The 14,057-nt window shown below is 43.2% G+C and overlaps 1 protein-coding gene across 7 annotated transcripts in view; it reads left to right on the top strand.

The window, feature by feature from the left end:
- Window positions 1–14,057, top strand: part of LOC129868313 (nuclear receptor corepressor 1-like) — a 121,391-nt gene that overhangs the window by 30,327 nt on the left and 77,007 nt on the right. For all 7 annotated transcript variants that reach the window (XR_008761743.1, XM_055942181.1, XM_055942180.1 and 4 more), the window contains exons 4-10: window positions 670–889; window positions 1,192–1,374; window positions 2,523–2,645; window positions 4,671–4,727; window positions 4,899–4,951; window positions 11,172–11,238; window positions 12,421–12,593. Coding sequence is in view for 6 of the 7 variants with exons in the window: in XM_055942181.1 (XP_055798156.1) it covers window positions 670–889; window positions 1,192–1,374; window positions 2,523–2,645; window positions 4,671–4,727; window positions 4,899–4,951; window positions 11,172–11,238; window positions 12,421–12,593 (876 nt within the window). In the remaining variant the exon portion in view is untranslated. The remainder of the gene's footprint in view (window positions 1–669; window positions 890–1,191; window positions 1,375–2,522; window positions 2,646–4,670; window positions 4,728–4,898; window positions 4,952–11,171; window positions 11,239–12,420; window positions 12,594–14,057) is intronic.

The following is a 14,057-nucleotide window of genomic DNA, read 5'->3' as shown; positions in this document are numbered from 1 at the left end:
GACCGTGTTGCTATGTGCATAATAGATGATTATGATATGCTTTAGGTCAGGGCGTATTGGTCACGTGCGTGCGACGCATACATGTGTCACGTAAAGAGCGCAAGGGTTTAGGGAATTTTTTTCCTAAACGAATGAGGGATTTTTGGTAACTTTATCTATCGCGCAGCAAATCTGAGCACAATCAAGTCAATTGCAGTCGGACACCCTCTTCATTATTTCATCAAGCGGTGCGCTTAAAGCATCAGACCATCTCGGTGCATAAGGTTGATTTGATAAACTCATAGGATGTGTCTATAAATGGAAAAATATATGTGAAAATTCAATCAAATAGTTGGAAGATCAGACAACTGTCGACCAAAATTTTTTGCATCTCGGTATCATATTAACATGCATTAGACATGAAAAATATGTAGAATTGCAACAACAACTTAAAAATCTGCAAACAAGAGGTGTGAGTAGTTTGGGGTAGCATGGGTTGGGATTTGTTGCTACGCTGATGAATGACTATCCATCTGGACTTTTGCCACCTAGGAAATTTGTGTTACCGGACTTTCTCAAATAATACTTGAGCACCCCTAGCATAGATGTTATTGTGAAGGTAGTCACTATAGATGTTATTCCTGTATCGGGAGGAGTGTGTGTGATCTGATGTTTACCTTCCCCCTCCAGGCCTCCAGAGAGACGTCATGGCTACGAGCAGCAGTTCCACAGTGTCACCTCCCAGCAGCAGGCTGACGGCCACGAGGCTTTGGAGGCCAAGCGGCCCCGCATGGAGACTGTCTCGGAGGCCCACTTCGCCCGCGGTGCCCTGCCCGGGGGCATCATTTTACCCCTGCAGTCCCACCAGGTCCAGGACAGCCTCAGAGCCAACGTAGGGGAGGTCAAGAAGGTGCACGTCGCCTATCTACCTAGTTCTAATAAAGACATAGAAAACAATGGCTAAAGCAATGTATTAAACCCTCAATGACTTTCAATATGTTTGAGGGTATCAATTTCAGCAAGGTGAGGTACAGCATGGCTCATTTTGATCACATAATGATTTATTTGGGGTTCAAGTTGAGTTGTAGATTCTGTACAGTCCGTCAGTGACTCTGTGCATTCCGACTACAATGTAGTCAATCTCAAACATGCACAATGTATTGAACCTCCGTTGACTGCAGTGGACTCACACGTTCTCTGTCTGTGTTCCAGGAGACCCAGTTCAGTGGCATGAAAGCTGAATCCCAGGCCCCAGGAGGGCTGCACCATGTGGGGGAGGTGCCTGACAGCTCGCCCTCCAGATTGTCCAAGGAGGAGCTGATCCAGAGCATGGACCGTGTGGACAGAGAGATCGCTAAAGTGGAGCAGCAGATCTTCAAGCTGAAGAAGAAGCAGGTGCTTTAGGCCATTGTTACGTGACACACTTTACTAGCCTGCCCCAGACCTGTTTAAATTAATAATATTCTGTGATTTGTGTCGATAAGAAAGATTTCCTATCTTGGAGCTCTAGCCAATAGCATAAATATTGGAGTTGATTTAAACAGTGCCCATAAACCAAATGCATCAAAATTACATCTGATGGAATGTTGATTGAGCATAAACAAATTTATTTTTGTCATGCATACATGCCTACTAATACAAATATTTCACAAGATATTATAACTAAGTGAAAAGTCTCGTCTCAGTGACAAGGAGGTGGAAATGAACCAGTCTCTGTTGGAAGTGAGCCAGGCATGGTTAAAGGGCCTTAAGCTAAGCCCCACAGGTTAGCTTGTCGTCTCAGGGATGGCCACTCATCTCCAGGCAGAGCTACAGGTTGCCCCCCCCCCCCCCCCCCCCCCCGCCTGTGGGATTATTTGCTATGTCAAGCGCTCTTCCTGTCCTGACCTGGTGAAGTGAGCATTAACTTGCTTAATTGTTTTTTTTTTTGTAGTTGGATAGAAAAAAAACATCTTTTTGGAATCCCTACTCATTAGACAGGAAGGTAAACTGCGCTTGGCTTTGGGAGAAAGTCCATTTTTAAGTTTCCCTGAAGCTTTTCACAGGATTTTCTGCTATTTTATTTATTCAAGGTATTCCAGGAGCCTCTAATCTCAGGCGGCTTACTATAACCAGGTTGTTTACTTAACCTTAAGCATGTAAACGCACACACACACCAGTTCAACTATTGGACACACACTACAAGTTCAACTATCAGTCAACAGTCTTAGATGGTGCATAAGATCAGCCATTATCAGTTCCATTACAGAGCTCTTAAAATAAATGCCCTAAAACAAGTGGGTGGGGAATAATCCGGCATGAGCCTCACATATCAGAGATTGGAATCAGATTAACACTGAGCCTTGTCCTCCTGTCCAGCCACCACCATTAGCTGAATCGAGGTGGAATTAGAAAACGTGAATATGCAGCATGAAACCCATGCCTAATTTTATAGTATAATTTATGGAGGAGAGGAAGTTTACTATATAATATTTTCCTGTGTGTGTTTGTCTGAGCACACACTCGTTTATTGACAGAGGTAATGTGTTGATGTTGTCTCTTAGCAACAACTGGAGGAGGAAGCAGCGAAGCCAGTGGAGCCAGAAAAGCCAGTGACCCCTCCCCCCATACCACAGGAACACAACAAGCACCGCAGCATTGTCCAGATCATCTATGACGAGAACAGGGTGGGTTTACCAGGGAATCCTCCTCTACTGTACACATGCTGCACTCCACCTTTACTATACATGTGACTACAGACAACTCTCCATGTGTCTGGTGGTTTTACCACGATGTACTGTTATCTACTCCATACATGCTAAAAGTTATGAATCTGGAGGGGCAATGCATAACAATACTTAAATCTTACAATGCTTGTGTATAAGTTTCTAGGGCTAGAAAGGCTTGAATGTCATCCAGGATTCCGTTAAGTCTTGTTGTTCATGCATCATTGATATTTTTTCAAGACAGTCCCTGTGGATTTGTGTGTGTGTGAATTGTATGTGTGTGTTTTGCTTGTGTGCATTTCTGTCAGCGAGCAAGACGACATATTGAGAGAGAAAGGGTGCGTATAAAACAGGAAAGTGTCCCAGCTCTCCCAAAAAATTAAGCCGCCGGAAGTGGAGTCACCGCCTGGGTCCGGGACATGGCCGTGAATTGCGCAGCGCTATAGTAGCTCTCCCCCGCCTGACTCACGCAGGAACGCTGCTCAGTGAACAAATGGGAAAGAGGGAAGAAGAATTGAGTACAGCGTGTTATGCTAATTATCGCCATCTATACGGAATATGTGAATTGCATGCAATTACCACGTGCCATGTGCTCAGGTAGAAGCTATTAGCCATTAGCCCAAACGAATAAAATTGTTTCAGAGTTGATGCTTTTGCATCCAGGTATAATGATGTGGGTGAGTCAAATTATTTGATTGACTTTATTTCATATGATTTAATACATGCTACTAACAAAGTGCTCCATTATGAAATAGAAATGAAAATAAACTTTATTACATAATATAAATGTTTAATCATTTAAATTATGATTAAACATTATATAAATGCTATGTTATACATCTGCAGTCTTGGTTGCCTTGTTTGTCTACATCCTAGTGGCTACTGTAGTCTTTTTACTGTAGAAAAACGGTTATCTCTAAAGTGGTCCCAGGTGAGGCAGGTAGCATGCGAGGGAGTGCCAACTGCTCCTGCGCAATCCCCCGACTGAGCAAAGGAGTACAGCCACAGACTGCGTGCATCTTGTGTTTCTTAGCAGAAGGGAAAGGGAGGGAGGGACTGTGTGTGGAGGTTACTTTTGGTTGTGTCTGCACTGCATCCTTTTCAGGCAGCCATTAACCCTTTTAGCAGGAAAGCTTCTCCTCAGCCCAGCCTGTGAGAGCAGAGCTACGGGCCACGTAGAACATTCCCCTTGTGGTCTTGGTTATCTGCCACAGCAGTATCTGGGCAGAGTTTTTATGAAAAGATAATTTGTTTAAAAAAGAATTAACATGTGTTTTTAGGTTGTTTTTTACAGAGTTGACAGTCTTGTGTGATACGTGATCGGTCACTATTGCCAAGGTCTACTAATTATGCTCTACCGGAACACTATTTTCTCGGTCTTTGTATTGTGTGTCTGCTTTTCAAACAACTGTCGCTTCTCAATTCTTTATGTGTAATTTGGACAAAAGCTTAGAAACCACAAAAAATCACAAGCAAACAATATGCAAAAAGAATTCAGAGATGGACACGTTCCTATTACTTATGTAAAATAGTTTGGAAATACAGTACATGGAGATCACATTTATTCGGTCACTCGCTTAGCTGATTGAGCTTCTTATTGAAACTCGTTTTATAACCTTGCCCGACAATCTCCCTTGGCTTTCCTCTTTTGGGCAGGGAGATTCGCTGCACAGTGCTCCCTGGGAAAAAAGATGTGGTATTTTTAGAGTTCAGACGCTTGGGAAGTCTAAAATATTGAAGCGTTTCTTTTATATAATTGTACCCAGTTGAGGGGAAGAAAGGGAAGATATTTAACAAATTAATGTGTCCAAATAGTAATTGTCCTACGCTGGTAAGAGTTTATGCAGCTGTAATTAAACACACGGAACAACAGAGCCTGCAGGCCACATTGCGTGTTCAATCACATAGGACTACTACTTTGAGTGAAGGGATTCTATTATTTTGAGACCTAACTATTATCATATTGTGTGTTTTATTACATTTCAGAAAAAAGCTGAAGAGGCCCATAAGATATTCGAAGGTCTTGGTCCTAAGGTTGAACTGGTAGGTGTTTGAGGGGTTTTTCAATGGTTGAATGATTGTTTCCTAGATAAGGTTCTTTGAAAAACTGCATATGGTAGCAATGAGTTGAGCTATTATAATACTAGTAGCTAATGATAGTCATTACTTAGAGTGATTTCTACCCCCCCCCCCCCCACCCCCCCTTTTTCTTAGCCCCTATATAATCAGCCATCGGATACAAAAGTTTACCATGACAACATAAAGACGTGAGTATGCACTTTGTTACTTGCATATACGGTGTGTGTGTATATATGAACCTCTATTTTGATAACTAATGGTTGAGTTTTGTCTGCACTGTTAGCCGGGTCATGAATTCTCTGTTTGCTCCATTGACACAATTGAGAAAGATTGAAGAAGAGGATCCGTCGGTGTAAAGTGAAGGAAACATATAGCTAGGTTAATGTAGGGTTGAAGGCCAGGCTGTCTGGGTCTAACCATGAAAAACTGGCCTATGGTTGAGGCCTTTTTATCAAGGACTTTACTTCTGTGTGCTTAAGGTGGCCCAACCACTGTTCTTACCCCTCAGCGATGGTATCCTAAGTAGAGATGGTGTGTAGGGTTGCACATTTTGGGAATTTTCAGGGGTAAACGCTCTGTGAGAATTAACAAGAATATATGGGAATTAACGGAAATATATGCAAATTAATATTAATACCACTTAAATGTAGATGTTTTTTGCATTGGATATACACTGCTCAAAAAAATAAAGGGAACACTTAAACAACACAATGTAACTCCAAGTCAATCACACTTCTGTGAAATCAAACTGTCCACTTAGGAAGCAACACTGATTGACAATAAATTTCACATGCTGTTGTGCAAATGGAATAGACAACAGGTGGAAATTATAGGCAATTAGCAATACACCCCCAAAAAAGGAGTGATTCTGCAGGTGGTGACCACAGACCACTTCTCAGTTCCTATGCTTCCTAGCTGATGTTTTGGTCACTTTTGAATGCTGGCGGTGCTCTCACTCTAGTGGTAGCATGAGACGGAGTCTACAACCCACACAAGTGGCTCAGGTAGTGCAGTTCATCCAGGATGGCACATCAATGCGAGCTGTGGCAAAAAGGTTTGCTGTGTCTGTCAGCGTAGTGTCCAGAGCATGGAGGCGCTACCAGGAGACAGGCCAGTACATCAGGAGACGTGGAGGAGGCCGTAGAAGGGCAACAACCCAGCAGCAGGACCGCTACCTCCGCCTTTGTGCAAGGAGGTGCACTGCCAGCGCCCTGCAAAAGGACCTCCAGCAGGCCACAAATGTGCATGTGTCTGCTCAAACGGTCAGAAACAGACTCCATGAGGGTGGTATGAGGGCCCGACGTCCACAGGTGGGGGTTGTGCTTACAGCCCAACACCGTGCAGGACGTTTGGCATTTGCCAGAGAACACCAAGATTGGCAAATTCGCCACTGGTGCCCTGTGCTCTTCACAGATGAAAGCAGGTTCACACTGAGCACATGAGCACATGTGACAGATGTGACAGAGTCTGGAGACGCCGTGGAGAACGTTCTGCTGCCTGCAACATCCTCCAGCATGACCGGTTTGGCGATGGGTCAGTCATGGTGTGGGGTGGCATTTCTTTGTGGGGCCGCACAGCCCTCCATGTGCTCGCCAGAGGTAGCCTGACTGCCAATAGGTACCGAGATGAGATCCTCAGAGCCCTTGTGAGACCATATGCTGACACATGCACATTTGTGGCCTGCTGGAGGTCATTTTGCAGGGCTCTGGCAGTGCACCTCCTTGCACAAAGGCGGAGGTAGCGGTCCTGCTGCTGGGTTGTTGCCCTCCTACGGCCTCCTCCACGTCTCCTGATGTACTGGCCTGTCTCCTGGTAGCGCCTCCATGCTCTGGACACTACGCTGACAGACACAGCAAACCTTCTTGCCACAGCTCGCATTGATGTGCCATCCTGGATGAGCTGCACTACCTGAGCCACTTGTGTGGGTTGTAGAATCCGTCTCATGCTACCACTAGAGTGAAAGCACCGCCAGCATTCAAAAGTGACCAAAACATCAGCCAGGAAGCATAGGAACTGAGAAGTGGTCTGTGGTTACCACCTGCAGAATCATTCCTTTTTTGGGGGTGTCTTGCTAATTGCCTATAATTTCCACCTTTTGTCTATTCCATTTGCACAACAGCATGTGAAATTTATTGTCAATCAGTGTTGCTTCCTAAGTGGACAGTTTGATTTCACAGAAGTGTGATTGACTTGGAGTTACATTGTGTTGTTTAAGTGTTCCCTTTATTTTTTTGAGCAGTGTATTTACCATATCATATGGCGACCAGAAACATTAACCTTTTACCTTATCGTAAGTAGACATAATTGCACATTTTTAAGTCCTTCCAATAGAAAAAAAACATTTAGTTGCGAATTGAACTTTAATTAAATGAGTTGACTCTTCACATGGAATGATTTCACTCTACAACAAATGGGAATATTGAATGATCCCCAATGATCCATCGCATCTCCCAAAAACGTTTTCAACATACATCGGTAAAATCATAGTCTAAACTAAAGCTTTGGTTGTCTTCCTCTCAGGCTTCCATGTCTTCTCCCTGGACCTCCTCAATGTCCACCTCTTGAACCTCAGACTCTGAGGCCTCATCTTCACTGTCCCTTTCCAACCTTGTTGCGGATGGCTCGTTGTCAGGCTCAAAAAGCCTCAACTTTTCCCATCATACTTGGGGTCCAACATGTACGCTGTGGCGTGTATGGGCTTCAGGCAGAAGTCTTCATGCTTTTTAATGTATTTCAGAACTGCAGTTTCCTCTGCTTGGGGCAAAAGTGAAGTGGGCAGGGCAGTACGGATTTCTTCTCTTACATCTGCAAGCAGAGTCTGAACGTCAGACAGAATGGCATTGTCTACCTCAATCTGTGCAATGGCTACTGCTATAGGTTTCAGGCTGCTTACCACTCTCTCCCAAAATACATCATCCAGGAGGATCCTCTTGTCCATATCGTCAGACTGTGATATGGCCATTTCTTGGAGAGACTCCTTCCCCTTCAGGAGACTGTCAAACATGATGACACCACCGACCCAACGGGTGTTGCTGGGCAGCTTCAATGTGGTGCTGTTATTCTTCTCACTTTGCTTGGTGAGGTAGATTGCTGCTGTAACTTGATGACCCTTCACATACTTAACCATTTCCTTGGCTCTCTTGTAGAGTGTATCCATTGTTTTCAGTTCCATGACGTCCTTGAGGAGCAGATTCAATGCATGATCCGCACAGCCAATGGGTGTGATGTGAGAGTAGGACTCCTCCACTTTAGACCAAGCAGCCTTCATGTTCACAGCGTTGTCTGTGACCAGTGTAAATACCTTCTGTGGTCCAAGGTCATTGATTACTGCCTTCAGCTCATCTGCAAAGTAGAGACCGGTGTGTCTGTTGTCCCTTGTGTCTGTGCTCTTGTAGAATACTGGTTGAGAGATGTAGTTAATTATTCCTTGCCCACGAACATTCGACCACCCATCAGAGATGATTGTAATGCAGTCTGCTTTCTCTATGATTTGCTTGACCTTGAACTCTGTTGAACTCTGCATCCAGAAAATGGGTAGATGAAGCATGGCTGGTTGGAGGGGTGTATGCTGGGCGAAGGACATTCAGAAATCTCTTCCAATACACATTGACTGTGAGCATCAGCCTTTCTCTGACTACGTTCCTCCACTGAGTCAAAATAAACTCCTGATTCCAGGAGGACCATGAGCTGTTGCTATCGATAACGTGTCTGATTCATAATTTTCACCTCGAATAGAAGTAGAGAAACTTTTGTCAGAGGTTGTTTGTTGTGAGCGCTGAGGGAACTTTATGCACTTGGTCAGATTCTGCATCTTTGTTGCCTTTTTCACATATGATTTGGCACAGTATTTGCAAATTTACACAGCTTTTCCTTCTACATTAGCTGCAGTGATTACTATTTATCAAAAAAATGTCATATACAATATATTCACCCCACCCAGTATTGGATGTAGTCCTTGACTCAGACAGTGTAGTAGTGTGGGCTTTATATCATCTCATTAGTGTGCAAGATCTTGAGAATCAGCTGTACAGTCGTGGCCCAAATTTTTGAGAAGGACACAAATATTAATTTTCACAAAGTCTGCTACCTCAGTGTCTTTAGATATTTTTGTCAGATGTTACAATGGAATCCTGAAGTATAATTACAAGCATTTCATAAGTGTCGAAGGCTTTTATTGACAATTACATGAAGTTGATGCAAAGAGTCAATATTTGCAGTGTTGACCCTTCTTTTTCAAGACCTCTGCAATCTGCCCTGGCATGCTATCAATTAACTTCTGGGCCACATCCTCACTGATGGCAGCCCATTCTTGCATAATCAATGCTTGGAGTTTGTCAGAATTTGTGGGGTTTTGTTTGTCCACCTGTCTCTTGAGGATTGACCACAAGTTCTCAATGGGATTAAGGTCTGGGGAGTTTCCTGGCCATGGACCCAAAATATCGATGTTTTGTTCCCCGAGCCACTTAGTTATCACTTTTGCCTTATGGCAAGGTGCTCCATCATGCTGGAAAAGGCATTGTTCGTCACCAAACTGTTCCTGGATGGTTGGGAGAAGTTGCTCTCGGAGGATGTGTTGGTACCATTCTTTATTCATGGCTGTGTTCTTAGGCAAAATTGTGAGTGAGCCCACTCCCTTGGCTGAGGAGCAACCCCACACATGAATGGTCTCAGGATGCTTTACTGTTGGCATGACACAGGACTGATGGTAGCACTCACCTTGTCTTCTCCGGACAAGCTTTTTTCCGGATGCCCCAAACAATCGGAAAGGGGATTCATCAGAGAAAATGACTTTACCCCAGTCCTCAGCAGTCCAATCCCTCTACCTTTTGCAGAATATCAGTCTGTCCCTGATGTTTTTCCTGGAGAGAAGTGGCTTCTTTGCTGCCCTTCTTGACACCAGGCCATCCTCCAAAAGTCTTCGCCTCACTGTGCGTGCAGATGCACTCACACCTGCCTGCTGTCATTCCTGAGCAAGCTCTGTACTGGTGGTGCCCCGATCCCGCAATTGAATCAACTTTAGGAGACGGTCCTGGCGCTTGCTGGACTTTCTTGGGCGACCTGAAGCCGCCTTCACAACAATTGAACCGCTCTCCTTGAAGTTCTTGATGATCCGATAAATGGTTGATTTAGGTGCACTGGCAGCAATATCCTTGCCGGTGAAGCCCTTTTTGTGCAAAGCAATGATGACGGCACATGTTTCCTTGCAGGTATCCATGGTTGACAGAGGAAGAACAATGATTCCAAGCACCACCCTCCTTTTGAAGCTTCCAGTCTGTTATTCGAACTCAATCAGCATGACAGAGTGATCTCCAGCCTTGTCCTCGTCAACACCTGTGTTTAACTAGAGAATCACTGACATGATGTCAGCTGGTCCTTTTGTGGCAGGGCTGAAATGCAGTGGAATTTTTGGGGGGGATTCAGTTCATTTGCATGGCAAAGAGGGACTTTACATTTCATCTGATCACTCTTCATAACATTCTGGAGTATATGCAAATTGCCATCATACAAACTGAGGCAGCAGACTTTGTGAAAATTAATAATTGTGTCATTCTCCAAACTTTTGGTCATAACTATTATAATATAATATTATTAATATACTAATATTACTATTATAGTATTATAATATGTGATAGAAGAGTGCACTGTACATGCGGAAGGTGCAATTCCATTGAATGGTTTAACCAAAAATATTCCACAAGACATGGAATTGCTTTCTGTATCCCACAGAAAAGGTTCACTGTTATAAGCAAACTTTTTTTATGAAAAATTTAAGCAAAATTTCCTGGCTTAACTTCCCATGGAAAATTTCCGGGAAAATTCCTGAAATTTAACGAAAATTTCCCGACCCTTTGCAACCCTAGTTAAGGTAATGAGAGCACCTCCCATGGACCGTGTGTGTAAAGTACTTGTTACACACCGATCAGACGGCAAGTAAATAAAATCTAAAATTACCCTGTTGTTTCTTCTGGATTGTTTACTGTGTCTGCGATCTCTATGTGTAATACCTCATGCACTGCATGTTGCTTTTGGAGAGAATGCAATTTACTACACCAGATGTTTTCTCCCCTCTATGGCTTTGGTGCCCCTCTAAAGTAATGACTCTGCAGTCTCCTGCTGTGTTGTAGGAAGGAAGTAGTGCTCTTTGCCCAGCTCTTGTTGACCGACAGCGGTTGTGTTGTTGATACAGGATCCTCTCCTTATCGATTTCTTTATATCCATGAAGAAAAAGGCAAATAGTTAGGTTGATTGCAATTAAATAGGCATGTTTTGTGCGCATATAATATTGTGTACCTGTTTACTATTTCTTACAGGATCATTTTGTTGTATTGTTTACAGTAACAGTAGTGTCCCTATGGGCCCTAGATCAGTGCACACCTCACTGAACAAACAATTTTCTCTCTCTCCCAGTAATCAAGTGATGAGGAAGAAGCTGATTCTGTTTTTCAAGAGAAGGAACCATGCTCGTAAACAAAGGGTAGGTCTCTCTCCCTGCTGTTGAGGGAGGGTTTCAAGGGAAGGAAACTTCAAGGAATGTGTTGAATGCTTTGAACAAAACAGACTGATACAAACAATTGAACCCAAACACACATGGACAGCCTGACTGACATGGTTGTAAATCTCCACCACACAAGCTGTGCTCTCATAGAGATGACCCAAACGGACCATGGACAATAATACTTTAATTGTTTACCCCATTTGCAAGCTCTCTAATTGTATGCATACACAGTATGTTAAACTGCATCGCATTTCTCAATTTGGTGGCGTTTTATTGTCTGCTGCAGGTCTCTGACACCAATTGAATTTTAAATGAATAGGTGGCAGTCACGCACGCTAGCTTTAGCTTACCTTATTGGTTTCAGAATTTCATGGTTGACATGTTTATAACACACATTCTGTTTGAACAGAGTATCTCCTTGCATCCCTACTAGTATGGTACTGCATGTCCAATCAGTGGCTTTCCCTTAGGTAATGGATTGAGTAACCAATGTCATCAAAGGGACAGACCTCAGACCGAAACAGCACTGGCTAGCGAAATTACTCTTATCAGTTAGTCAGCCCATAGTTAAATATAGTTTTTACTAATGATCACCCCCATTGTAAACATTTTCCTTTTTTAAATGTTAAAGGTAGCTAGCTATGGTTAACTGAGTGCGACTTTTAGCTGGCTGCTTCCAGGCAGGGTCAGGACAATGGCAGCGCAGTGCGCAGCTTGGCCACCTGCCAAGAGGGAAGGTGGATTGTTTGGCCCTTGCTGGTTGAGAGTGGTAACAAGGCTGTATTGTCCTCTGTCTATGGGACTCTCTCTCGTCAATTATTTTTTTTCTCTCTCTTTTGTAACAGTAGACGCTTGGTTAATGCACATAATTTGTAAAAGCCGTAATGTTCAAAATCAAACATATCAAGTCCAAGATGGCAAATGGAACTTTCTGGATTTGACAGTTGTGGCCAGCATTATGTTTTGAGATGTGAAATATGACCAATAGGGCAGTGTATCATCAGCAGAAAATGTGTGATTTTTGGATACATTCTGCTTAGCCATGGCTATCTTGACCTACCTCTGAAAGCAAATGGCTAAGGTTTGCTTTAGGTCATCGTCATCATGTTGTACCTCAACATTCAAATCCCCTATTTATAAATGTGTATTATTGTGGTTCAGGAACAGAACATCTGCCAGCGCTACGACCAGCTAATGGAGGCCTGGGAGAAGAAGGTGGAGCGGATGGAGAACAACCCACGTCGCAAGGCCAAAGATAGCCGCACCAGAGAGTACTATGAGAGACAGTTCCCCGAGATACGCAAGCAGAGAGAGCAGCAGGAGCGCTTCCAGAGGTAAACTGAGGGAACAGTGAACTGGAATTCAACTTTTCTCTTGTTCTGCCTGGCGGCTACGATGTAGCAGATTAATCTAAAGTCTTCCCTTGATTGGTTGCGTTTTCTCGCCACCGCTGTAAAATGCATTGACGAGGTTCCTCCCCCCTTCCCACTGTTTTGACACAACAAAGGTGAAAGCAATACAATCAGTGCCTCATATATAATAAGCAATTGCTATCACCTGTCCAGTTTCTTTCAGGTCAGTGCATAGTGATGGAGATAAAACAAGGAGAGAGGAGGCCTCTTCACACTATTCAGATGCATCCTAGGTTGTGTGCAGAAGGCAGTCTGCAGTGGACTTATCAGCTGGCTGTGTCAGAGGACAGAGTCCAGCCAGTGTCTGGCTGTTTCTGGCACACAGGCATGGGTCTTTCCCAAATGTTAAGAGGCAGGTCAGGGCTGTTTGTTCAGACTGGTAGTACTAGACCAGGCAGAGAGCAGTGATTAGCAGTGATTAGCCTAGAAAAAGTCTAGCAGATTCACCCCCCCCCCCCCCCCTCCTTTTTTTTTTGTACACCAATGTCCCTGGTCTCTATTTTAAACTTATTTCCTTTTGAGAATTTTTCCCATATTATGGATGCTATCATTGTAGCTGTAAAGAGTCAACATTTGGGTCAGGATGTGTCAAGGCATGTTGATTCATGATGTAATACAGTCCAGATTAAAAAGTAAAGTGTCCTTTTTAGAAGTATTTTTTTCTGCAAAAAAAACAAAACAGCAACTACTAGTCCACTATGCAGTAATTTCCCCCCAGTTTGAATGATTTCAGTCAATTTAAAGATGAACTTGTTTGGTCACAACATGTTGGCTATGTTTCATTGGATTCATGTTAGCTCTTTGCCTTTTGCGCTAACGGGGCTATTGTTGCCCCAGAATTAAGACATTAACCACCATTACAAGTCCATAAGAACAAGGAAGCAACTGTACTTGTCTTTGATCCTTGTGGTTTTCAGTTTTCCACTTCAAAGGCGTTTGCCAAACTCCCTAAATGTAAACTTTTTTTAGAAATCATTAATTTGTACTTATTTTAAAGTAGGTTAACCCCTAAAAGTCTTCTGTGGGGAGATGGGTTCTACTAAGCTAACATTTCGAATTGTTTTAAGTTGGTCATACCATGGATAATTTAGCTATTTGAGTTTTAGGACCCCTGTAAGTATAAAATAAAAATGGAAATTGTCCTTTACTGCTATGGCTCATAGAAATGCATTGATTAACACACTTTAATAAATGGCAAAACATTCAGTCAAATGTATCATAAGGAATAAGGTTTTCAAGTGTCTGTCCTATATCTAGAAGATATAAGATACCTCAGATTATTAAAAAAAAAATGTGGACACATATTTAACAATATTTTGGGGGGGGCACAACCACTTACATTTTTTTTTTTTTACCCGGTCCCGGGTTACCTTCAGAAGAGTCACG

Source organism: Salvelinus fontinalis, chromosome 13, assembly GCF_029448725.1.
Source record: "Salvelinus fontinalis isolate EN_2023a chromosome 13, ASM2944872v1, whole genome shotgun sequence".
Taxonomy (NCBI): Eukaryota; Metazoa; Chordata; class Actinopteri; order Salmoniformes; family Salmonidae; genus Salvelinus; species Salvelinus fontinalis.
Note: the sequence above shows the minus strand (reverse complement) of the source record. Positions and strands in the feature narration are given on the sequence as shown.